Source organism: Cherax quadricarinatus, chromosome 30 (assembly GCF_038502225.1).
Source record: "Cherax quadricarinatus isolate ZL_2023a chromosome 30, ASM3850222v1, whole genome shotgun sequence".
NCBI classification, from domain to species: domain Eukaryota; kingdom Metazoa; phylum Arthropoda; class Malacostraca; order Decapoda; family Parastacidae; genus Cherax; species Cherax quadricarinatus.
In genome coordinates this window covers 2,880,720-2,908,457 of record NC_091321.1, presented here as the reverse complement: position 1 = coordinate 2,908,457, position 27,738 = coordinate 2,880,720, and the positions used below count along the sequence as shown (strand labels likewise).

The window sequence follows — 27,738 nt, the reverse complement described above, 5'->3', positions numbered from 1 at the left end:
TGACAGTGTTGAACACTGATGTCTGACAGTGTTGAACACCTGACGTCTGACAGTGTTGAACACCTGACGTCTGACAGTGTTGAACACCTGACGTCTGACAGTGTTGAACACTGATGTCTGACAGTGTTGAACACTGATGTCTGACAGTGTTGAATACCTGACGTCTGACAGTGTTGAACACCTGACGTCTGACAGTGTTGAACACCTGACGTCTGAGTGTTGAAGACCTGACGTCTGACAGTGTTGAACACTGATGTCTGACAGTGTTGAACACTGATGTCTGACAGTGTTGAATACCTGACGTCTGACAGTGTTGAACACCTGACGTCTGACAGTGTTGAACACTGATGTCTGACAGTGTTGAACACTGATGTCTTACAGTGTTGAACACTGATGTCTGACAGTGTTGAACACCTGACGTCTGACAGTGTTGAACACCTGACGTCTGACAGTGTTGAACACCTGACGTCTGACAGTGTTGAAAACTTGACGTCTGACAGTGTTGAACACCTGACGTCTGACAGTGTTGAACACCTGACGTCTGACAGTGTTGAACACCTGACGTCTGACAGTGTTGAACACCTGACGTCTGACAGTGTTGAACACTGACGTCTGACAGTGTTGAACACTGACGTCTGACTGTTGAACACTGACGTCTGACAGTGTTGAACACTGACGTCTGACAGTGTTGAACACTGACGTCTGACAGTGTTGAACACTGATGTCTGACAGTGTTGAACACTGACGTCTGACAGTGTTGAACTCTGACGTCTGACAGTGTTGAACACCTGACGTCTGACAGTGTTGAACACTGATGTCTGACAGTGTTGAACACCTGACGTCTGACAGTGTTGAAAACTTGACGTCTGACAGTGTTGAACACCTGACGTCTGACAGTGTTGAACACCTGACGTCTGACAGTGTTGAATACTGATGTCTGACAGTGTTGAACACTGGTGTCTGACAGTGTTGAATACCTGACGTCTGACAGTGTTGAACACCTGACGTCTGACAGTGTTGAACACCTGACGTCTGAGTGTTGAAGACCTGACGTCTGACAGTGTTGAACACTGATGTCTGACAGTGTTGAACACTGATGTCTGACAGTGTTGAATACCTGACGTCTGACAGTGTTGAACACCTGACGTCTGAGTGTTGAAGACCTGACGTCTGACAGTGTTGAACACTGATGTCTGACAGTGTTGAACACTGATGTCTGACAGTGTTGAATACCTGACGTCTGACAGTGTTGAACACCTGACGTCTGACAGTGTTGAACACTGATGTCTGACAGTGTTGAACACTGATGTCTTACAGTGTTGAACACTGATGTCTGACAGTGTTGAACACTGATGTCTGACAGTGTTGAACACTGATGTCTGACAGTGTTGAACACCTGACGTCTGAGTGTTGAACACCTAACGTCTGACAGTGTTGAACACTGATGTCTGACAGTGTTGAACACGTGACGTCTGACAGTGTTGAATACCTGGCGTCTGACAGTGTTGAACACTGATGTCTGACAGTGTTGAATACCTGGCGTCTGACAGTGTTGAACACTGATGTCTGACAGTGTTGAATACCTGGCGTCTGACAGTGTTGAACACCTGACGTCTGACAGTGTTGAACACATGACGTCTGAGTGTTGAACACCTGACGTCTGACAGTGTTGAACACCTGACGTCTGACAGTCTTGAACACCTGACGTCTGACAGTGTTGAACACCTGACGTCTGACAGTGTTGATAACTTGACGTCTGACAGTGTTGAACACCTGACGTCTGACAGTGTTGAACACCTGACGTCTGACAGTGTTGAACACCTGACGTCTGACAGTGTTGAACACCTGACGTCTGACAGTGTTGAACACCTGACGTCTGACAGTGTTGAACACCTGACGTCTGACAGTGTTGAACACCTGACGTCTGACAGTGTTGAAAACTTGACGTCTGACAGTGTTGAACACCTGACGTCTGACAGTGTTGAACACCTGACGTCTGACAGTGTTGAACACCTGACGTCTGACAGTGTTGAACACCTGACGTCTGACAGTGTTGAACACCTGACGTCTGACAGTGTTGAACACCTGACGTCTGACAGTGTTGAACACCTGACGTCTGACAGTGTTGAACACCTGACGTCTGACAGTGTTGAACACCTGACGTCTGACAGTGTTGAACACCTGACGTCTGAGTGTTGAACACCTGACGTCTGACAGTGTTGAACACCTGACGTCTGACAGTGTTGAACACCTGACGTCTGACAGTGTTGAACACCTGACGTCTGACAGTGTTGAAAACTTGACGTCTGACAGTGTTGAACACCTGACGTCTGACAGTGTTGAACACCTGACGTCTGACAGTGTTGAACACCTGACGTCTGACAGTGTTGAACACTAACGTCTGACAGTGTTGAACACCTGACATCTGACAGTGTTGAACACCTGACGTCTGACAGTGTTGAACACCTGACGTCTGACAGTGTTGAACACCTGACGTCTGACAGTGTTGAACACTGACGTCTGACAGTGTTGAACACTGACGTCTGACAGTGTTGAACACCTGACGTCTGACAGTGTTGAACACTGACGTCTGACAGTGTTGAACACTGACGTCTGACAGAAGTGACCAACAGGTGAGTCACAACCACCGAAGGAAAAGTGTAACAAAATGAATGAAACCCAAGATAATACCTAGAACAATAGTGACCTCATGAGACGGCGCTCCTGAGAGTCCCTCACAGGGCAGTAGTGACCTCATGAGACGGCGCCCCTGAGAGTCCCTCACAGGGCAGTAGTTACCTCATGAGACGGCGCCCCTGAGAGTCCCTCACAGGGCAGTAGTTACCTCATGAGACGGCGCCCCTGAGAGTCCCTCACAGGGCAGTAGTTACCTCATGAGACGGCGCTCCTGAGAGTCCCTCACAGGGCAGTAGTTACCTCATGAGACGGCGCTCCTGAGAGTCCCTCACAGGGCAGTAGTGACCTCATGAGACGGCGCCCCTGAGAGTCCCTCACAGGGCAGTAGTTACCTCATGAGACGGCGCCCCTGAGAGTCCCTCACAGGGCAGTAGTTACCTCATGAGACGGCGCTCCTGAGAGTCCCTCACAGGACAGTAGTTACCTCATGAGACGGCGCCCCTGAGAGTCCCTCACAGGGCAGTAGTTACCTCATGAGACGGCGCTCCTGAGAGTCCCTCACAGGGCAGTAGTTACCTCATGAGACGGCGCTCCTGAGAGTCCCTCACAGGGCAGTAGTTACCTCATGAGACGGCGCCCCTGAGAGTCCCTCACAGGGCAGTAGTTACCTCATGAGACGGCGCTCCTGAGAGTCCCTCACAGGGCAGTAGTTACCTCATGAGACGGCGCTCCTGAGAGTCCCTCACAGGGCAGTAGTTACCTCATGAGACGGCGCCCCTGAGGGTCCCTCACAGGGAAGTCACATTCACTAGTCACACTATATATTAAGTCATAATAAATCCCTTTTTCTTTCTTCCTTTAAAACTTCAGTATAAGCAAAAGGAAGATGAAGACACAAGTGCAACAGTTGGGGATATTTATTGATGAAACGTTTCACCTACACAGTAGACTTCTTCAGTTAAATACAAAGGCAGCAGTGGTAATGAAATAAAGATGATGTAATCAGTCCATCAACCTTGGAGAAAAAGTATTTGAGGTGGTCAGTCCCTCAGCCTGGAGAAGAGTTCAGCTTCATGGTCTGGAACAAGGTGGTCAGTCCCTCAGCCTGGAGAAGAGTTCAGCTCCATGGTCTGGAACAAGGTGGTCAGTCCCTCAGCCTGGAGATGAGTTCAGCTCCATGGTCTGGAACAAGGTGGTCAGTCCCTCAGCCTGGAGAAGAGTTCAGCTCCATGGTCTGGAACAAGGTGGTCAGTCCCTCAGCCTGGAGAAGAGTTCAGCTCCATGGTCTGGAACAAGGTGGTCAGTCCCTCAGCCTGGAGAAGAGTTCAGCTCCATGGTCTGGAACAAGGTGGTCAGTACCTCAGCCTGAAGAAGAGTTCAGCTCCATGGTCTGGAACAAGGTGGTCAGTCCCTCAGCCTAAAGAAGAATTCAGCTCCATGGTCTGGAACAAGGTGGTCAGTCCCTCAGCCTGGAGAAGAGTTCAGCTCCATGGTCTGGAACAAGGTGGTCAGTACTTCAGCCTGAAGAAGAATTCAGCTCCATGGTCTGGAACAAGGTGGTCAGTACCTCAGCCTGGAGAAGAGTTCAGCTCCATGGTCTGGAATAAGGTGGTCAGTACCTCAGCCTGGAGAAGAGTTCAGCTCCATGGTCTGGAACAAGGTGGTCAGTCCCTCAGCCTGAAGAAGAATTCAGCTCCATGGTCTGGAACAAGGTGGTCAGTCCCTCAGCCTGGAGAAGAGTTCAGCTCCATGGTCTGGAACAAGGTGGTCAGTCCCTCAGCCTGGAGAAGAGTTCAGCTCCATGGTCTGGAACAAGGTGGTCAGTCCCTCAGCCTGGAGAAGAGTTCAGCTCCATGGTCTGGAACAAGGTGGTCAGTCCCTCAGCCTGGAGAAAAGTTCAGCTCCATGGTCTGGAACAAGGTGGTCAGTCCCTCAGCCTGGAGAAAAGTTCAGCTCCATGGTCTGGAACGATATATCTCGCTTAACTATCACTTTAATTTCATATTCTGGTTAATCCTTTATGTTCCCTTTCTTTAAATTAATATGAACAAAGGAACTTACTCAAAACGTCGTTGGAATGAAATGACGCTGGAGCAGCTGAGTCAATGGTGATGACGTTAACGATGACTGAGTTGTCAATGGCGCTTATATCTTGGAAGTGTATGATGTTGTGGGCAGTGATGCAGGTGCTTGTGTCTGGGGTGGTGATGTCCTCCGTGGTGCAGGTGTAACAGCTGTGTGAACACTGGTACTGACAACTTCAAGTTCTGCACCTCGGCAGCCAACAGTATCCACAACACGTCATTCTGTAATGACAGTTGATTATTCTCCAGCGATCACTTCATGTTCCTCCTCCATCAGTTTTCTTCATGACTGTCTAGTTACCCCTTCCTCAAACATCACATTCAGCAGCGCATTAATAAAAGTCACTGGACAAAAATTATTGGGCATACGTCAATGGTGAACAAAAAAGCTTCGGTGGACAAAACGTCTCCTCAGTAAATACCATAAACAACATATAGTTTACAAGTTAAATATATATCGTACTTCCCTCACACACACTACACATTAAGTGAGAAGAACAAGACGAAAATAAGAGAAACAGATCCAATTACAGTAACCATGATGGAGATGAAAGTCCTGAGAAAGATAACAAAATGTAATATTCTCTGAAGGTTATTACTGAGAGAGAGAGAGAGAGAGAGAGAGAGAGAGAGAGAGAGAGAGAGAGAGAGAGAGAGAGAGAGAGAGAGAGAGAGGATAACTGAGGAGAGTCACTGCTGATTACAAATACTTAGTTTCGTAGAGATGAATACAGTGTGTAGTGGAGACTTCCGAGTCAGTGAAGGCAGGAAGAGGCAAGATAATAACAAAGGTAGACAACAGTCCTCCGCAGGACACAATGTAACAGAGACAAGACAATAAGGAGAAGACAACAATACAGATCTTGGAGGCTGAAACTACTACAGAGGATAACCCTTGTGATCATGGAAGGCTGTAATAACAATAATGTTTGCTGAGGTGACTGAGCCTCGTACAGAGGATCTCAAACATACAGAAAAATTGGATTTTAAATTAGCAGCTTAAAGTAAACATAACGCGAGGCAATGTTTAACATTATAAACATACACTCAAAGCAAGTCACGGAATATAGATTTTTTTAATTATAACAACTATTTTTGTATGAATTATTTACCAACGTGGTTATTAATCTTAACTAATTATTCTATTCACTTCAATAAAAATTATTAGATACAGTATAACTAGTCGACAAGGAATTTACATTAGTGAACTAACTATGTACGACACCATCACACTTGTGCTACCATGATGTTTCCAAACACTCTGGTACCAGTATTTTCTACGTAACACTTTACTATTTTCAATTATAAATATTTGTTGCACTGGTACAGGTCTACAGTAACTAGACAGAACAGCCTAAATAATTACTGTATATGTCACACACTGTGAGGTAAAATACTTACTACGATATCTTTATTGTTGCTGGTAAGTTCCTCAGGGATATTGTTGTGATGGTGGTTCCTGGTGGTGGTTGTGGTGGTGCTGGTGGTGGTTGTGGTGGTGCTGGTGGTGCTGGTGGTGGTGCTGGTGGTGCTGGTGGTGGTGCTCCCGGCTGCTACTGTGTCAACACTCCACACCCCACACCTACACCCTCCCACACTCTGTGTATAACAATACTACATAGATGTGTTTCGGTCGCTGCTCAGTCCGATGAATGTATCCCTGTATTCCACAACCCCAGTCCACTCTACTTCACCGCAATGGAAATACGTAAGTCACTCTGTCTGAGCTTATGGGGTTATCCCAGGTACTTTACACAGATGCTGCTATGTATGATAATCTATGTAACTGTATTTATGTATACCTGAATAAATGTACTTACATGCGATTAAAATAGTGCAGAGTGAGGCATTCATAAGTCATTATAAAAACTAATATACATTTTTTTCAGTAAAAATGGTAAATTGGTATATTACACAGCCCAAGTATCATTCACACCTTTCAAAGACACCAAAAAAATCAGTAACCTAATAAAGTTTACACAAGCTTAGTATACCTAACTTATAAATATTTAACAATGGTCTGGAGGGAAGAGAGTTGTCATGGTCACATTAACCTGAGTTAAGTAGCTCCTGAGTTTACCTCTCTCCTAATATGTTTGTTTTTACCCTATAATCTACCTTGTCTATAATTATTATCGTATTTACTTTGTCTGCTTTCGTAAGTGTGAAGTCCGGGATCTTTGGTTCATTTATGGTATAACTCTGCTCAGACGTGTGTGTGTGTGTGTGTATGTGTGTGTGTGTGTGTGTGTGTGTGTGTGTGTGTATGTGTGTGTGTGTGTGTATGTGTGTGTGTGTGTGTGTGTGTGTGTGTCTGTGTGTGTGTGTGTGTGTGTGTGTCTGTGTGTGTATGTGTGTGTGTATGTGTGTGTGTGTGTGTGTGTCTGTGTGTGTGTGTGTGTGTGTGTGTGTGTATGTGTGTGTGTGTGTGTGTGTCTGTGTGTGTGTGTGTGTGTGTGTGTGTGTGTGTGTGTGTATGTGTGTGTGTATGTGTGTGTGTGTGTGTGTGTGTGTATGTGTGTGTGTGTGTGTGTGTCTGTGTGTGTGTGTGTGTGTGTGTGTACTCACCTATTTGTACTCACCTATTTGTGGTTGCAGGGGTCGAGTCCTAGCTCCTGGCCCCGCCTCTTCACCGGTTGCTACTAGACCCTCTCTCTCCCCGCTCCATGAGCTTTATCAAACCTCGTCTTAAAACTGTGTATGGTTCCTGCCTCCACTACGTCATTTTCTAGGCTATTCCACTGCCTTACAACTCTATGACTGAAGAAATACTTCCTACTATCTCTCTGACTCATTTGTGTCTTCAACTTCCAATTGTGGCCTCTTGTTTCTGTGTCCCCTCCCTGGAACATCCTGTCCTTGTCCACCTTGTCTATTCCACGCAGTATTTTATATGTCGTTATCATGTCTCCCCTGACCCTCCTGTCCTCCAGTGTCGTCAGGCCGATTTCCCTTAATCTTTCTTCATAGGACATTCCCCTTAGCTCTGGAACTAACCTTGTTGCAAACCTTTGTACTTTCTCTAGTTTCTTGACGTGCTTTATCAAGTGCGGGTTCCAAACAGGTGCTGCATACTCCAGTATGGGCCTGACATACACGGTGTACAGTGTCTTGAATGATTCCTTACTAAGGTGTCGGAATGCTGTTCTCAGGTTTGCCAGGCGCCCATATGCTGCAGCAGTTATCTGATTGATGTGTGCTTCCGGAGACATGCTCGGTGTTATACTCACCCCAAGATCTTTCTCCTTGAGTGAGGTTTGCAGTCTTTGGCCACCTAGCCTATACTCTGTCTGTGGTCTTCTGTGCCCTTCCCCTATCTTCATGACTTTGCATTTGGCAGGCTTAAATTCGAGAAGCCATTTGCTGGACCAGGTGTCCAGTCTGTCCAGGTCTCTTTGAAGTCCTGCCTGGTCCTCATCAGATTTAATTCTCCTCATTAACTTCACATCATCTGCAAACAGGGACACTTCTGAGTCTAACCCTTCCATCATGTCGTTCACATATACCAAAAATAGCACTGGTCCTAGGACCGACCCCTGTGGGACCCCGCTCGTCACAGGTGCCCACTGTGATACATCATTACGTACCATGACTCGTTGTTGCCTCCCTGTCAGGTATTCTCTGATCCATTGCAGTGCCCTTCCTGTTATATGCGCCTGATGCTCTAGCTTCTGCACTAATCTCTTGTGAGGAACTGTGTCAAAGGCCTTCTTGCAGTCCAAGAAGATGCAATCAACCCACCCCTCTCTCTCGTGTCTTACTTCTGTTATTTTATCATAAAACTCCAGAAGGTTTGTGACACAAGATTTGCCTTCCGTGAATCCGTGCTGGTTGGCATTTATACTCTTGTTCCGTTCCAGGTGCTCCACCACTCTCCTCCTGATAATCTTCTCCATAATTTTGCATACTATACACGTCAATGACACAGGTCTATAGTTTAGTGCCTCTTTTCTGTCTCCTTTTTTAAAAATGGGAACTACATTTGCCGTCTTCCATACCTCAGGTAGTTGCCCAGTTTCCAGGGACGTGTTGAAGATTGTGGTAAGTGGCACGCACAACATATCTGCTCCCTCTCTAAGGACCCACGGGGAGATGTCCGGTCCCATTGCCTTTGAGGTATCGATGTCCCTTAGCAGTTTCTTCACCTCCTCCTCATCTGTATGTATGTCGTCCAACACTTGTTGGTGTATTCCTTGCTGGTGTCCCCATCTGGTCTGTCCCCCCAGAGTCCTTCCTGTCTCTACTGTAAATACTTCCTTAAATCTTGTGTTGAGCTCCTCACATACCTCTTGATCGTTTCTTGTGAGTTCTCCACCTTCTTTCCTCAGCCTTATCACCTGGTCCTTGACTGTTGTCTTCCTCCTAATGTGGCTATACAGCAGTTTCGGGTCAGATTTGACTTTCGATGCTATGTCGTTTTCATACTGTCGCTGGGCCTCCCTATTTATCTGTGCATACTCGTTTCTGGCTCTTCTACTAATCTCCTTGTTTTCCTGGGTCCTATGCCTCCTGTACCTTTTCCATTCTCTGTTGCACTTAGTTTTTGCCTCCCTACACCTTCGGGTAAACCAAGGACTCGTTTTGGTCTTCCTATTATTTCTGTTTCCCTTGGGAACAAAACTTTCCTCTGCCTCCTTGCACTTTGTTGCCACATATTCCATCATCTCGTTTACTGATTTTCCTACCATTTCTCTGTCCCACTGAACCTCCTGCAGGAAGTTTCTTATACCTGTGTAGTCCCAATTTTATAGTTTGGCCTGTCCCCTTCAGTTCCTGTTACCTTCTCCACTTGTAACTCTACTATATAGTCAAAACTCAGAACCACGTGATCGCTAGCTCCAAGGGGCCTCTCGTAAGTGATGTCCTCAATGTCTGAACTGTGTGTGTGTGTGTGTGTGTGTGTGTGTGTACTCACCTATTTGTGGTTGCAGGGGTCGAGTCCTAGCGTGTGTGTGTATGTGTATTTTCCAGTATGTTCTATAGCTCGTCTTTGCTACTGAGATCAGGAATACAATAAATAATGTGAATACAAATTTTCCCAATAATGGTTGACTTATAGTTGTCTGTTGTGACTAATGTTACTTATCCATCCTGGTATGAACTTAATCAAGTTGTGTTTAATTTCTTACGAACACTTGTAAAGTGTTGTCATGCCAGCAGACTTTTTTTTCTTGCTGTGTAGTTGGGCTGTGTATTACAGTGCTGATTGTATGACCGCTCAACTTTGTGTTTCTGAGACTAATTTTTTTGAAAAGTCGAGATGAGAAACGATAATACACAGAAGAAAGAGGATAACACTTTTAATTCCCTCACATCGCGAGTCCCTCAGCTGAGTCACCTTGTGGTAAGTCCCTCACATCGCAAGTCCCTCAGCTGAGTCACCTTGTGGTAAGTCCCTCACATCGCAAGTCCCTCAGCTGAGTCACCTTGTGGTAAGTCTCTCACATCGCGAGTCCCTCAGCTGAGTCACCTTGTGGTAAGTCCCTCACATCGCAAGTCCCTCAGCTGAGTCACCTTGTGGTAAGTCTCTCACATCGCGAGTCCCTCAGCTGAGTCACCTTGTGGTAAGTCCCTCACATCGCAAGTCCCTCAGCTGAGTCACCTTGTGGTAAGTCCCTCACATCGCGAGTCCCTCAGCTGAGTCACCTTGTGGTAAGTCCCTCACATCGCAAGTCCCTCAGCTGAGTCACCTTGTGGTAAGGCCCTCACATCGCAAGTCCCTCAGCTGAGTCACCTTGTGGTAAGTCCCTCACATCGCAAGTCCCTCAGCTGAGTCACCTTGTGGTAAGGCCCTCACATCGCGAGTTCCTCAGCTGAGTCACCTTGTGGTAAGTCCCTCACATCGCAAGTCCCTCAGCTGAGTCACCTTGTGGTAAGTCCCTCACATCGCAAGTCCCTCAGCTGAGTCACCTTGTGGTAAGGCCCTCACATCGCAAGTCCCTCAGCTGAGTCACCTTGTGGTAAGTCCCTCACATCGCAAGTCCCTCAGCTGAGTCACCTTGTGGTAAGTCCCTCACATCGCGAGTCCCTCAGCTGAGTCACCTTGTGGTAAGGCCCTCACATCGCGAGTCCCTCAGCTGAGTCACCTTGTGGTAAGTCCCTCACATCGCGAGTCCCTCAGCTGAGTCACCTTGTGGTAAGGCCCTCACATCGCGAGTCCCTCAGCTGAGTCACCTTGTGGTAAGTCCCTCACATCGCGAGTCCCTCAGCTGAGTCACTTATGGTAAGTCCTGACTGTATCTACCAGCACATCATCAACCTAAGTCAATCATCCTGACACTGCCTCTTACCACCCACAAGATATATCTTCCCAGACCTGCGTTACAATCAAAGATATTCTTGTCACCATTGTAAGACAATAGTCAACGTTTACTGCAGACTCTTGAACCCGAGAAAGACACAAGACACAATCTTCATCTCTGACACTCGAGTACAACCTACCCAGGCAATTTTATGACTCTCTGACCGTGGGTTCTATCCCTCCTGTAGTATTAATATTGAGGAACATATGATGTAATGGATGGAGTGAAGGTGACACTGACATCAATTATTCACTACCCAAACCCGTCAAAACCTCACCAGGTTAGTAATGCATCAAAATATACAATATTTAATAATCAATATTTAATAATCCATTTTTTTTAATTAGTCGCTATATAAATAAGGACATTTATAATTGGTCAGACTCAAAAAAATTAATGTGTTTCACTGGGCTCTGGAAAAATAATTACTTTATTAATATTGATTATAAAACTGTTAATAATCGAGAGAAATTCGGCAGTAATTATTGACTATACACTGTCTCAGTATGTCACTGTACACACTGTCTCAGTATGTCACTGTACACACTGTCTCAGTATGTCACTGTACACACTGTCTCAGTATGTCACTGTACACACTGTCTCAGTATGTCACTGTACACACTGTCTCAGTATGTCACTGTACACACTGTCTCAGTATGTCACTGTACACACTGTCTCAGTATGTCACTGTACACACTGTCTCAGTATGTCACTGTACACACAGTCTCAGTATGTCACTGTACACACTGTCTCAGTATGTCACTGTACACACTGTCTCAGTATGTCACTGTACACACCATCTCAGTATGTCACTGTACACACTGTCTCAGTATGTCACTGTACACACTGTCTCAGTATGTCACTGTACACACCATCTCAGTATGTCACTGTACACACTGTCTCAGTATGTCACTGTACACACCATCTCAGTATGTCACTGTACACACCATCTCAGTATGTCACTGTACACACCATCTCAGTATGTCACTGTACACACTGTCTCAGTATGTCACTGTACACACTGTCTCAGTATGTCACTGTACACACCATCTCAGTATGTCACTGTACACACCATCTCAGTATGTCACTGTACACACCATCTCAGTATGTCACTGTACACACTGTCTCAGTATGTCACTGTACACACCATCTCAGTATGTCACTGTACACACCATCTCAGTATGTCACTGTACACACTGTCTCAGTATGTCACTGTACACACTGTCTCAGTATGTCACTGTACACAGTCTCAGTATGTCACTATACACACTGTCTCAGTATGTCACTGTACACACTGTCTCAGTATGTCACCGTACACACTGTCTCAGTATGTCACTGTACACACTGTCTCAGTATGTCAATGTACACACTGTCTCAGTATGTCACTGTACACACCATCTCAGTATGTCACTGTACACACTGTCTCAGTATGTCACTGTACACACCGTCTCAGTACGTCACTGTACACACTGTCTCAGTATGTCACTGTACACACTGTCTCAGTATGTCACTGTACACACTGTCTCAATATGTCACTGTACACACCATCTCAGTATGTCACTGTACACACCGTCTCAGTATGTCACTGTGCACACCATCTCAGTATGTCACTGTACACACTGTCTCAGTATGTCACTGTACACACCATCTCAGTATGTCACTGTACACACTGTCTCAGTATGTCACTGTACACACCATCTCAGTATGTCACTGTACACACCATCTCAGTATGTCACTGTACACACCATCTCAGTATGTCACTGTACACACCATCTCAGTATGTCACTGTACACACCGTCTCAGTATGTCACTGTACACACCGTCTCAGTATGTCACTGTACACACTGTCTCAGTACGTCACTGTACACACTGTCTCAGTATGTCACTGTACACACTGTCTCAGTATGTCACTGTACACACTGTCTCAGTACGTCACTGTACACACCGTCTCAGTATGTCACTGTACACACTGTCTCAGTATGTCACTGTACACACTGTCTCAGTATGTCACTGTACACACTGTCTCAGTATGTCACTGTACACACTGTCTCAGTACGTCACTGTACACACCGTCTCAGTATGTCACTGTACACACTGTCTTAGTACGTCACTGTACACACCGTGTCAGTATGTCACTGCACACACCGTCTCAGTACGTCACTGTACACACAGTCTCAGTACGTCACTGTACACACCGTCTCAGTACGTCACTGTACACACTGTCTCAGTACGTCACTGTACACACCGTCTCAGTACGTCACTGTACACACAGTCTCAGTACGTCACTGTACACACCGTCTCAGTACGTCACTGTACACAACGTCACAAGTCACTACTCATAAGAACATAAGGAAAACTGCAACAGGCCTACTGGCCTATGCGAGGCAGGTCCAATTCTCCCACCGGCTTCAGGAAGGAGCACTGCATCCGACCTAGTAGCACAAGCTAGTCAGGTCCAACTCACACCCACCCACACCCACTCATGTATTTATCCAACCTATTTTTAAAGCTACACGTCTTAGCCTCAATAACTGTACTCGGGAGTTTGTTCCACTCATCTACAACTTTTTTACCAAACCAGTGCTTTCCTATATCCTTCCTGAATCGGAATTTTTCCAACTTAAAGCCATTGCTGCAAGTCCTGTCTATTTTAGATATTTTTAGCATGCTATTTACATCCCCTTTATTAATTCCTATTTTCCATTTATACACTTCAATCATATCCCCCCTAATTCTACCCCTTTCTAGAGAGTGCAGATTCAGGGCCCACAGTCTGTCCTCATAGGGAAGATTTCTGATACATGGGATCATCTTTGTCATCCTCTTTTGTACGTTTTCCAGTGCATTTATATATATTCTGTAATACGGTGACCAAAACTGTGCAGCATAATTTAAATGAGGCCTTACCAAAGATATATAAAGTTGAAGAACAACCTGAGGACTTCTATTATTTATACTTCTTGATATGAAGCCAAGGATTCTGTTAGCTTTATTGCGAACACTTATGCACTGTTGTCTTGGTTTTAGATTACTGCTAACCAGAACTCCTAAATCCTTTTCGCAGTTCGTAATATAAGATCTACATTTTTTAGTTTATATGTGTCATGGTTATTTTCCTGTCCAACATTTAGAACTTTGCATTTGTCTATATTAAACTGCATCTGCCACTTCTCCGACCATTGCTTCAGTCTATTCAAATCATCCTGGAGTGCTCTAATGTCCTCATTAGAATGAATTGGACGGCCTATTTTGTGTCATCAGCAAATTTGCTTATGTCGCTATTTATTCCCTCATCTATGTCGTTTATATAGATTGTAAACAATAAGGAGCCCAACACTGACCCCTGCGGAACACCGCTAGTGGAGTGCCCCCATTCTGATTTCTCCCCATTTATGCAAACTATTTGCTGCCTATTTGTCACCCATGCCTCTACCCAGGAAAATATTTCTCCTCTTATTCCGTGTGCCTTAAGTTTCCTCAATATCCTCTGATATGGAAATCTATCGAAACCCTTACTGAAGTCCATATACACAATATCATATTCAGTACCATGATCTACCTCCTCAAATACCTAAGTGAAGTAAGTTAGTAAATTCGTAAGACAGGAACGCCCCTTTGTAAAACCGTGCTGAGATTCATTAATCTATTTATGCCTTTCGAGATGGCTAGGAATTGCTTCGGCAATTATTGATTCCATAAATTTTCCCTCTATGGAGGTAAGGCTTATTGGTCTATAGTTCGAAGCTAAGGACCTGTCACCTGCCTTGTAAATAGGTATTACATTTGCCATTTTCCATTTATCAGGCACTATGCCAGTTTGTAGTGATATATTGAAAAGATTAGCCAAATGTTTGCTAAGTTCCTCTTTACATTCTTTGAACACACCGTCACAATAAAAAGTCACTATACACATCGTCACAAGTCACTATACACACCGTCACAACAAACAAGTCACTGTACGCACCTTATAACAAACAAATCACTATACACACCGCACAACAATCAAGTCACTATACACACCGCCAGGAGCAGCAGCATCTGGGTGAGTGTCCAGCCATGCTTGGTGATGGTTCTTGGTTGAGAGTGACTGATATTAACTAGGTCAGCATAAGGAACCACAGTGTCTCTGAACGCTGTCAGCACCTCCTCCCGCACGTCAATACTCTCCTAGGGAAGTAACAGACTTAATAAGGTAATCTTCAACTACACAGAGGTGGCCCACGTATACAATATGGGCCACATTCTTCCACTCTGTTGATGAAGCATTTCGAGATTTCTTCATTGTGATGGATAAGACACGTGAGCCACACTTTGGTACCTTTATTTCCAAAACGATTAGCCTACATTGTAGGCTTCTACGGTCGAATACAGAGGTGGCTCAAATTGGAGAGAGGAAAAGGAATGATGTGGTAAAGATGTAAACAATCCATCAGCCTGAGGTAGCAGTTTTGAGGTGGTCAGTCTTAACTAAGTCGTTTAGATCCATAGTCAGTCCCTCAGCCTTGAGAAACTGGAGGTTTCTCAAGGTTGATGGACTGACCACATCATCTTGACCAATCCATGGCCTCTGCTGTCTCCAGTTTTAGTTGCTTCTGTATCTGACTTTAGAGTGAAGAAGTCTACAGTGTAGGTGAAACTTTTCCAAAATAAAGATACCAAAGTGTTACACACGTGTTTTATTCATTTATTTGTCAATACTGTACACCATTATTCTAGTGGAAGTTCCTCACTGTGTTTTGGGAAACTCTCGAGTATTTTCTATCTCTCAGTTGCCTAATTTCGAAAAAAAAGGCACAAGCATAAAGCCCGTGAAGATAATTCTTTTTCTACGAATGTATAGATTTATTTATTTGATCTCATTTGACCTTAAAAATTATTAAAACTATAATCCTTGGTGGTTCTTCAACCACTGAGCGACTTACCTTGGTGAGTCATGAACCACCGAACGACTATCCTTAGTGAGTCGTGAATGTGAACCCTTGAATGACCAAACTTCGTGGGTCGTGAACCACTGAACGACCAACCCTGGTGAGTCGTGAATCCTTAACTCCCCTAACCTCAAAACTCGACATAATATAGATGGGCCCCGATATACAGCGCTTCGCTTTGCAGCATTTCGCTAATACAGCAGTTTTCAATTACACCCATTCTTCATTTATTCAGACTTCCTACAATAAATATATTCACTAATCACCATAAGCTAGGTCGTAAATATTTTAAGGTAATTAATGTGTTAAGTGTATATGTAGTCTTTAAGCCTAGCTCTATTGTTTACTTAATACATATATGATAGTGTGAGCATATTATCAGACTTGTATTTACATTTGAAAGTGAAAAAAGTCTGTCTCACTTTACAGCAGTAACCTGCAACCTAACCTGCTGTATAAACAGGTTAGGTTCCGGGCTACTGCTGTAAAGGCGTCCTGCCGTCATTAACCAATTTTAACACTGAGTTAAGATAAGAAGTCGGTCTTACGTTGAGAGGTGCCATGAGGGCCAGTAGTAGGGGGAGCGTTGTGGTGTAGAGACAGTGCCAGGCTGCCGTGAGTGCCCGCAGTCTGTCACCGTCCCGGGGACTGGCTACCCGCACTGAAAACATGCGGGTGCCACTTGGCACTACCTGGTTCCTCCACATGTTCACAACTCCGTCTACACCACCACTCATCACCACACCTGTCACCTGGGGTAGACAAACATATGGTTACACATACGTGTAAACCAGATGTTTACACTCACCAGGAATATAATAATAATAATAATAATAATAATAATAATAATATTATTATTATTATTATTATTATTATTATTATTATTATTATTATTATTATTATTATTATTATTATTACTATTATTATTATTATTATAATTATTATAATTATATGCATAACCTTCTTCATGTATTTGACAAAATAACGTTACTCTCATGTGGTTTAAATTCTCTCTCACCTTCTCATGGAACCAGAGGAGTCCCTCAGGAGGGAAGGTGTTAGTACGGAACACATGCAGCAGTGCAGTGGTCACCTGTGCCAGGTCTCCACTGTATGAGGGTGCCATGTATAAGTGGGTCCCTGCCTCCTTGGATCCCGAGGTGGACCTCAGGAGGGTCAGGGGCCACTGCAGCAGCCTCTTAAGGGATCCTCCACGCTTGGGGCCACCACGCTCACTGCTGCTGCTGACAGTAATGCTCATTTTAGTTCTAATCATCAGTAGTTGTTGACTATGCTCCGCCATAGCCATCCTGTGGGAGATCAGTCGAAAGATATCAGAGGCAGAAGAACGAGAACGAGAAAGAAAAGAAAGTTAATAGGTAAAATAAAAAGGAACAATGTTTTAATGGGTCGAGAAACTGGTCCCAAACACTGCGCCATTGTCTGCCTCTTCACCTGCGTCAAGCAAGAGATTTTTTTTTCCTATTTTTTCGTGTCTTGTGTAATGATCAAGAACACCGCGTGAATCTATTAAAGAATCTGTAAGGAGAAGATAGGTGGTCAGTCCCAAAGTAATCAGTCCATCGTCAGTCAATACCTCGAAACTACGTCTTGAAGGGTGATGGACCGATGACACATTGTTCCAGACTATGGAACAAATACTCTTCTCCAGGCTGAGGGACTGACCACCTCAAAACTACCTCTTCAAGGGTGATGGACTGATTACATCGTCTTCACATCTCTATCTGCGCTGTATGACCCATGTAGGGTTAGCGCTTCATTTTTTATTATAATAATTCACATCTCTACTGCTTCTACCAACTTCTCTATACTCGACTGAAGAAGCCTACTGTGTAGGCGAAACGTTTAGGAATAAAGATACTTAACTGTTGCACATGACTTACCAAAGAATCTCTGTGTGTGTGTATCTTATAATTTGTGTATTGTATAAACTCAGAAATGTAATGACTGCGTAATACCAAAATATTACCCCGCCTCTGACAACCCATTGAACAACTGAACGTAAAAGTTACCTTTGAAAATAAAATCTTCGTAACTCGGTAATTTATTAAACATTATTTTATGAGTACTTTGGTGGTTGTCTTCCCTGTGTTATGTAAACACTGCGTAATGATCTGAAACACTCAGGAAGTCAAAGAAGCAGTAGAGGCAGGTTTCTTACATAGTTTTAAGAAGAGGTATTACAAGGTCCCCCGAGACTTTGGGGGAATAAGCTCGGCAAGCTAGGGGACAGGATCCCAACCCCTGCACCCACAAATAGGTGGGTATGGTACTGCAACTGTGCACTCTTGTGTTTACCTGGGGCACTGTGAACATTACAATAGTATCCTCTACAATACTCTCCAACAATAATATGTATCTGGGTAACTATAAATATTACTATAGTGTACACAACACTCCAATATTGTCATGCACAGTTGCGGAAAAAAGTTCCAGTACAGTCTCTCCTGGGCAGAAATAATATCAGGCAATCCAGACGTAGTAAACAGAGTAAAGGCTATTTTTATGAATGAATTAAAGCAGCATGTAACGACGATGGTGACTGCCTGAGAAAATTAATTGCCGGTACTTTCTGTATATATATATATATATATATATATATATATATATATATATATATATATATATATATATATATATATATATATATATATATATATATATATATATATATATATATATATATATATATATATATATATATATGTCGTGCCGAACAGGTAGAACTTACGATCTTGGCTTAAATAGCAACGCTCATCTTGCCATATAGGACAAGTGAAAATTTGTTTATGCAATAATTTCGCCAAAATCATTCTGAACCTAACGAAAAAAAATATATTTCACTGCATTGGTTTAGTATTAAATTATTGTAAACAAATCTAAAATATATTTAGTTAGGTTAGGCTAAAATAAATTGTTCTTGTTATAATAAGGTTAGGTAAGTTTTCTAAGATTCCTTTGGTGCAAAATTAAAAATTTTTACATTATCATTAATGAAAAAAAAAATATATCTTTAAACGTATAAGAGAAAATTTTAGAAAGGACTTTATTTTAAATTAGATTAGATTTTGCCACCGAAGTGGCTAGTTTATTGTGCACCCCATATCCATCCTGTGGACGGTAGCGCGAGAGCATATGGATACACAAAAGGCCTAGGAACTAGGCCCCAAAGGGTTAACAGGAATACATATGGATTTATATCTACATATCTATAGTTCACTTATCTGTTACAAGCAAATTTAGGAAATTTGCTTAGTATATCTGGTATCTTATTTTCATTAATAAGATATCTTGACATGTCAAATAGGTTATTATACTGTCTGTCTCTGTATTCTTCAATAAGTGGACAATTAAGCACATAGTGTTCAAGACAGTGACCATAGGCCTGACCACATAATTTACATTTAGTTTGATCATCATCTGTGTGTCTCACAAACTGCCAGAAGTACTTGTAACCAAGCCTAAGTCTGGCCACTACAACATCAGTCAGTCTGTTCACATTGCAAGTTGCTCCATAAACATACTTATCTACGTTCATGTTGTCATAGTGGGTTATAGATCTACTCAGGCTTCTAACTGCATTCATATAACGTTCATTTTCGTTATTTACTTCTCTCCTAATATTATTCCTAATGCTAGACACAGATATACCAAAGTTATATTCTACATTCTCCTTCTGGGTACTCTTCTTGGCTAACATATCAACTTTATCATGAAGGAGTAATCCAATGTGTGATGGGATCCATAGCAATTGCACATTAATTCCTTTGTCCCGGATTTTTGAGTATCTGTACCTGGCTTCTCCAATGAGCATGTTGTTGGAGTCATTATATGAGTCAAGAGCCTTCAATGATGACATAGAATCAGTAATGATGATAGAGTCAAGCTCAGTGTCACAGGTTAGCTTTAGCGCCATTAGGATTGCAAACAATTCAGTTTGCAGTGAGTTCTTGCTAATCGACCAATTTCACATATTCGGCACGACATATATATATATACATATATATATATATATATATATATATATATATATATATATATATATATATATATATATATATATATATATATATATATATATATATGCAAAACAACCACTGTGAAAGAATAGAGAAATTCCAAGCGTTCCTTGATAATGTGAGTAATCACGAAAGCGCTTGGAATTTCTCTATTCTTTCACAGTGGTTGTTTTGCATATTCTGAAATCACCTGTTTACTGTGATCTTATTGCATATATATATATATATATATATATATATATATATATATATATATATATATATATATATATATAAACACTGATCTCTGGCTGAAGGAGACTCGAACCTACGAGCCTTGGAACAAGGTACGCAGTGCTTTTACCAATCTTCCCACACTGGACCAATACCTTGGAGTCCAGCTTGCGCTAGACTTTGATCCAAGGCAGCCAGCTTTCAGGAAGAAGGCTTACAGCTTTTCATCTCATCCCCTGCATGCATCAGCCTTACTAGAGATATTAACAATCCAAGGAATTCGCAAGAGCAGGCGAAATATACACAAACACTGAGTCTCCTTCAGCGAGAGATCAGTGTTTGTGTATATTTCGCCTGCTCTTGCGAATTCCTTGTATATATATATATATATATATATATATATATATATATATATATATATATATATATATATATATATATATATATATATATATATATATATATATAATGTATATATATGGATTTAGAAAAGGCATATGATAGAGTGAATAAGGGAGCAATGTGGCAGATGTTGCAAGTATATGAGGATAGTGAGGCTCAGGTTAGGATGTGTAGAAGAGAGGGAGACTACTTCCCGGTAATATATTTATGGTTAATATATTTATAGATGGGGTTGTAAAAGAAGTAAATGCTAGGGTGTTTGGGAGAGGGGTGGGATTAAATTATGGGGAATCAAATACAAAATGGGAATTGACACAGTTGCTTTTCGCTGATGATACTGTGCAATTGAAAGTGAACATAGAAAAGAGTAAGGTGATGAGGGTATCAAATGATTTAGATAAAGAAAAATTGGATATCATATTAAGGAGGAGTATGGAAGAAGTGAATGTTTTCAGATACTTGGGAGTTGACGTGTCGGCGGATGGATTTATGAAGGATGAGGTTAATTATAGAATTGATGAGGGAAAAAAGGTGAGTGGTGCATTGAGGTATATGTGGAGACAAAAAACGTTATCTATTAAAGTATAGTAATACCAACACTCTTATATGGGTGTGAAGCTTGGGTTGTAAATGCAGCACCAAGGAGGCGGTTGGAGGCAGTAGAGATGTCCTGTCTAAGGGCAATGTGTGCTGTAAATATTATGCAGAAAATTCGTAGTGTGGAAATTAGGAGAAGGTGTGGCGTTAATAAAAGTATTAGTCAGAGGGCAGAAGAGGGGTTGTTGAGGTGGTTTGGTCATTTAGAGAGAATGGATCAAAGTAGAATGACATGGAAAGCATATAAATCTGTAGGGGAAGGAAGGCGGGGTAGGGGTCGTCCTCGAAAACTTTGGATTATTATTATTATTATAATCAAGGGGGAAGCGCTAAACCCGGAGGATTATACAGCGCCTGGGGGGGGGGGGATGTGGAAGGCATTCAGGCTTAATTCGGGGAACTGGAGCACAGATCCAATTCCCTAAATCAAGAGCCCCTCACCAACATCAAGGAGCCTTCCTTGAGGGGAAAAACTTTGGAAGGAACGGGTAAGGGAGGTTTTGTGGGCGAGGGGCTTGGACTTCCAGCAGGCGTGCATGAGCGTGTTAGATAGGAGTGAATGGAGACGAATGGTATTTGGGACCTGACGATCTGTTGGAGTGTGAGCAGGGTAATATTTAGTGAAGGGATTCAGGGAAACCAGTTATTTTCATATAGTCGGACTTGAGTCCTGGAAATGGGAAGTACAATGCCTGCACTTTAAAGGAGGGGTTTTGGATATTGGCAGTTTGGAAGGATATGTTGTGTATCTTTATACGTATATGCTTCTAAACTGCTGTTTTCTGAGCACCTCTGCAAAAACAGTGATTATGTGTGAGTGAGGTGAAAGTGTTGAATGATCATGAAAGTATTTTCTTTTTGGGGATATTCTTTCTTTTTGGGTCATCCTGCCTCGGTGGGAGACGGCCGACTTGTTAAAAAAATGGATAGATATATTTATGAATGCAGTGAGATAGCGAAGTCCCAACATGACTAAGTGTTTAGTGAGCCGTTAATCAGACTAAGGGTCAACAATGTAAATTAATTGTTTGTGAGCGAGACTCAAAATTTGGTCATCAAGAACTGCAAGAAACCTCTTTCACGTCCATTAAATATTTTACAGAGAGGGAGCATAGACCGGGTCATCCCACAGTAATAATATAATATCTTTATTTACTACAAGTACATGTACAAGGTATACAATCCTAGCTGACATCAATGACATACTACTATATAGAAAGTCGCTTGTTATGCTGAGCATTTCGGGGAAATTATGTCAGTTTTGTCCCAGGATGCGACCCACACCAGTCGACTAACACCCAGGCACCCATTGTATACTGATAGGTGAACAGGGACAGGGACAGCAAGTGTCTTATGGAAACACACCCCTAATGTTTTCCAGCCGAACCGGAGGATATTCGAACCCCGGACCTCAGTGTGTGAACTGAGTGCGCCAGCGATCGAGCTCCGGGTCACTATCAAGCCTCCTTCCTGGTACTTCTGTTGTAAATTTATCCAGGCTGAGGGACTATCATCTCAGATAATTATATTTCCACCATTATTCTCTCTATTACATTGATAAAGCCCCTGGCTGGCGAAACGTCTCCACAATATATCCAAGTGTTGCACATGTGTCCTGTTCATCCATTTATTGGTTATGTATACCATGTATGTGTTGGTTATGTATACCATGTATATGTTGGTTATGTATACCGTATATATCCTCCTCCAAGCCTGGGTACACCTCCATTGTCTGAGTTCTTTAACCGTCTGGGTCAGCTCTTAATTCACTTGTTTTCCTTCTACTCTTCCCTTAATTAATAAGATGTTCCTTTTCCTTCCTCTAAAACAGCTAACGACGACCTGACCTCACACTCGGTCGGCGCTACAAAATCAAGATGGATCAGAGCAACTAGTAAACAATAGATGACCCTCACAGCAGGCCAGAACTGTGTGTTGTGGTGCTCCTCGGTAAGTTTATGGCATGTAAACATGGCTAATAAGGTGCAGATATTGGCTTTCAACATTGCACTGTTGCCCTCTCATTGCCCTTCTGTTGCCTTCTCGCCCCCCCCCCGCCCGTTGCCTTCTCTTACCCTCCCCCCTTGTTGCCTTCTCGTTACTTTTTACCCTCCCGGGTTCGCCCGGGTAAAATAATCGGACACGATCCAATGGAAGGGGGAGGAGCGCTCCGGTTCATAGGATCAAGATACCACTGCACTCACCTTGACGTAGAATCTTTAGAGGATGACCATCGCCTGGAGGAGAGAACCCCTGACAGTTCCTTCTCCTCTTCCTCCTCCTCCTTCCCAGCAGCTCCAGACGGTGTCACGAAGCTCCCGTAGGTGCTCTCTTGTGGCAGGACCTTGGAGGACGAGGACGCTGAGGACGAGGAGGAGGACGAGGAGGATGAGGCCACGGAGAACCACTCGTCACTGTCACAGGTGTCACTGCCGCCGCTGCTGCTGCTGCTGCTGGTCGCCCGGGGACGCAGGCAGAAGGTCATGTTGCTCGCTGCACTTGCGAAGGGATTAATGCAAACACCGTCACAGCTAAAGGAAAGTAGCACTGTCAGTAGCTACCGGCAACAATGGCAGTAGGAACAACAGTACCGGCAACGGCAATAGCACCAACATTAACAGTATTACAGAGGCAGCGAGCACCACCAGAGGAATTAACCCCAGTTGTGGTTGTTGTGGAGGTAGTGGTGGTGGTAGTGGTGATAGTGATCATTACAAAGATAGTGGTTGGCTGATAAAGTACTGATAAGAAGGCAGTGAGAAAGTGATTATCTTGTAGACGTTGTTTTAGTTTAATATATTTATTATGCAACCCATACCCGTCCTGTGGGTGGTAGTTAAAAGATTACAGTAGAGGTTTGAAGTGTTGTAAGCCAGGACGGGAAGGGTGGCACAGACAGGGAACGGAGACTCAACACGCGAATTACGGAGCTGCAATACTAACGACAATAACACAAGTCACAGAACAATCTTTTATTTTGATGAGGGGACAGCTCTGTATAGATTATTATTATTATAATCATGGGGGAGCGCTAAACCCGTAGGATTATACAGCGCCTGTGGGGGGTGGGGACTAAAGCTATTCAGGCTTAATTCAGGGAACCGGAACACAGATCCAGTTCCCTAGATCAAGAGCCCCTCACCAGCGTCAAGGAACTTCCCTTGTGATAGACAGGAACCTCCCTGAAATAGAAAGAGATGTACCGTGTCCTTTGCGGTTGACACCCGAATTTGCATGACGGTATCATCTATCGAAGACACTGCAAGTCTTCGAGTGGACATCAACCAAATCTTTAAATGGGCCGCAGAAAACAATATAAATTTCAGTGAAGACAAATTTATTTACTCCGCTATGGAAAACTCGAGGAAATTAAAACTGTATCAGAGTATAAAACAAATTCCATCCACACAATAGAGAGAAAAACTAATGTGAAGGACCTGGGAGTGATAATGTCAGAGAATCTCACTTTCAAAGATCACAACAATGTATCTACCACATCTGCTAGGAAAATGATAGGATGGATAATAAGAACCATCAAAACCAGGGATGCTAAGCCCATGATGATTCTCTTCAAATTACCTGTTCTTTCTAGGCTGGAATACTGTTGTAGACTAACGGCCTCTCTCAAGGCAGGCAAGACTGCAAACCTGGAGAATATACAGAGAATTTTCACAGCACGTATAAGTATGATAAAGCAGCTAAATTACTGGAAACGGTTGAACGAAAGCGAGAAAGTTACATAATAATATACACTTGGAAAATTTTAGAGGGACTAGTTCCAAATCTTCACACGAAAATCGCTCCCTACCAAAGCAAAAGACTTGGGAAGAGATGCAACATCCCCCAATGAAAAGCAGGGGCGCCACGAGTACGTTAAGAGACAACACATTAAGTGTTAGGAGCGCTCAAGACTATTCAGCTGACTCCCAGCACACATAAGGGAGATTATCAGTAGACCCCCTGGCTGTCTTCAAGAAGGCGCTGGACAGGCATCTAAAGTCAGTACCTGATCAGTCGGGCTGTGGCTCGTACATCGATCAACGTGCGCCAGCAGTATTATTATTATTATAATCAAAAAGAAGCGCTAAGCCACAAGGGCTATACAGCGCGCCAGTACCACAGTAATAGCCTGGTTGATCAGGCCCTGATCCACCAGAAGGCCTAGTCACGGACCGGACCGCGAGGGCGTTGACCCCGAAACCCCCTCCAGGTATACACACACACATCAGTATCATCTAAGACCAAATTAATGCGTTTCGCTCCATGTAGAGTCAAGTGTATCATATGGTGAACTATGACAAAATCAAGATCAAGAGAGTTTAGGTAAGACCCCTTTGTGGGGTGAGCTGCCTGGAAGACGGGACAGGCGAGGAATAGCATTGGAGAGAAGTGTCCACAGTTTTAGAGAAAGTTCCAGGGCTTAACCCAGCAGCTAGGCGCTCGTGAGACAGAATGGAGAAACAGGAGGAGCAGGCTCTGTTGCATCGGTCTTGTGGTAGTTGGAGGTCTTCAGTCTTGAGAAGCTGGCAGCAGGTTAGGTCGCAGGAACAACAGAGGGCAGCTCACTGGTGGTGTTATTTGACGTGAGAGCCATTTTCAATGTTTTTTGAAGCTGCTTCTAGAAATGTGGTGAAGTTTAGTCTTGTTTCCAAAGGTGAAACATAGACGTTTGAGGAATTCCAGAACTTGGGTAAGATTGAAGAGGTGGCTCGTAGGTAAACTTGACAGTTCCAGCATGAAGACCTTTGTAGAGCTCGGTGCAAGTCATGGTGTCAGCGTCAGATGGAGAAGCGTAGAAGGTAAAGTTTTCCCATGAGGGTGTACTGGAGTCATCAATAAATTCTTCTTCTTCTTCGGAAGTGGATTCGGTGAGTGAGTCTACAGTTGTACTGGCAGGTGACGGTCGGCAGGAACAGTGGAGAGGTGTACACCGACTCCCAACAGGTTGGGAGTCGGTGGTTGAGGCAGAATAAACAATGTTGTTGGCGGTGGAGGTGGTTGTAGAAGATTCAGGAACAATTGCTTGGTAAGAAGGAGACAGGTCTGCAGGTGCAGTAAAGTGCACGACGTTGGGAAAGATCTTGAGGAAGTCGTCTGAAGGTGAGGAGTCCGGGAAATTGAACTATGACCACATCTGCTTCTTCATATATAAGTGCGCATATCATTCTTGTTATTCTTCAGGCAAAGATTTTACATGACAATAGGCCATGGTCCCTAATTATATTTTATTAATAATGCTTTTGTTATTTAAGATGAACAGCAAGAGGTCTAACACATTCAACTCTGAATGACTGTCTTGTGACTCGGTTGTCAACGTTCTCGCCTCACACTGAGTGTCCGTGGTTCGATCCCCGTCAATGGTGGAAACGTGGTGTGCGTTTCTTTACACCTGTTGACTTTGTTCGTCTAGCAGTAAGTAGGTACATGGATGTGAGTCGCATCCTGGAGGACAAGACTGAAGGTTCACAATGGAAATAAGAGAGACAGTCTTCGATCATGCACTGGATTATCTTGGGTTATCCTGGGTTGATAACTCTCCATGTTAAAAATCACGGGGGAAAATGCCACACGTTTCCTTAAAGAACTGGGTTCCAGACTCATCGACACCACCAGGGACCCAAGGGCAGCCATTTTCATGTTCCGCCGCCTCAGTGTGACCATCCAGAGAGGAAATGCTTGCTGCAAACTGGGCTCGCGTCTGGCTTCGGAGGAGCTGGAGGTGATTCATAATCTTTGATATAATGTACCAATGCATTCATGTTTATGTTTTCGATCAATATATTCTATCTATTAATAAAGTTCACATAGAATATAGTATATAGGGGGTGGTAGAAGAAAATATTCAAACAGCTCCGGGGAGAACCTTGAGTTTTCCCTGAGGTACGTTTATTGTCTTCTCTGAGGATGAAGGTCCCCAGTAAAGTTCTAGAGGTGGTACCTCCCTATATATATATATATATATATATATATATATATATATATATATATATATATATATATATATATATATATATATATATATATATATATATATATATATATATATATATATATATATATATATATATATATATATATATATAATAGGCACAGTATATAAATACATATTTGGTATATTAGGTAAGATCAAAATCTTGAAGAGTTAGTGGTGTTATTATTTCGAGTGTCATCTGAACTGTGATGTTCGATTTCAATGGAAATAATTCACATTTTTTCTCTTTTTATGCACTCATAACACAGTGTCCTCAAAGACATTATAAAAAAAAATTGTAATCTTGTCAATGGTGGCCCGGTGGCCTGGTGGCTAAAGCTCCCGCTTCACACACGGAGGGCCCGGGTTCGATTCCCGGCGGGTGGAAACATTCGACACGTTTCCTTACACCTGTTGTCCTGTTCACCTAGCAGCAAATAGGTACCTGGGTGTTAGTCGACTGGTGTGGGTCGCATCCTGGGGGACAAGATTAAGGACCCCAATGGAAATAAGTTCGACAGTCCTCGATGACGCACTGACTTTCTTGGGTTATCCTGGGTGGCT

At 43.3% G+C, this 27,738-nt stretch overlaps 1 protein-coding gene across 6 annotated transcripts; it reads right to left on the bottom strand.

The window, feature by feature from the left end:
• Nucleotides 1-3,539: 3,539 nt before the first annotated feature.
• LOC128692583 (uncharacterized) lies at nt 3,540-23,978 on the bottom strand. Of its 6 annotated transcripts, none has more exons than XM_053781749.2 (6): nt 23,408-23,965; nt 16,970-17,195; nt 16,500-16,703; nt 15,044-15,190; nt 6,123-6,320; nt 3,540-4,943 (listed from the first exon to the last, which is right to left on the bottom strand). In XM_053781749.2, the coding sequence occupies exons 1-6, from the start codon at nt 23,686-23,688 to the stop codon at nt 4,773-4,775; spliced, it is 1,227 nt and encodes a 408-aa protein (XP_053637724.1). In that variant the 5' UTR covers nt 23,689-23,965; the 3' UTR covers nt 3,540-4,772. The 6 variants fall into 6 exon arrangements, with proteins under 6 accessions (XP_053637724.1, XP_053637727.1, XP_053637723.1 ...); XM_053781752.2 differs by having other exon boundaries at nt 16,970-17,189; XM_053781748.2 differs by having other exon boundaries at nt 16,970-17,261; nt 23,408-23,963.
• Between the last annotated feature and the right edge of the window lie 3,760 nt (nt 23,979-27,738).

Excerpts from the sequence above, each read along its gene's own strand:
- LOC128692583 (XM_053781748.2), bottom strand. The coding sequence starts at position 23,688 with ATGACCTTCTGCCTGCGTCCCCGGGCGACCAGCAGCAGCAGCAGCAGC. Across the intron at positions 16,704-16,969 it reads TCCTCTGGTTCCATGAGAAG|GTGACAGGTGTGGTGATGAG; the intron begins GTGAGAGAGAAT and ends TGTCTACCCCAG. Across the intron at positions 4,944-6,122 it reads GCAACAATAAAGATATCGTA|AATGACGTGTTGTGGATACT; the intron begins GTAAGTATTTTA and ends CTGTCATTACAG.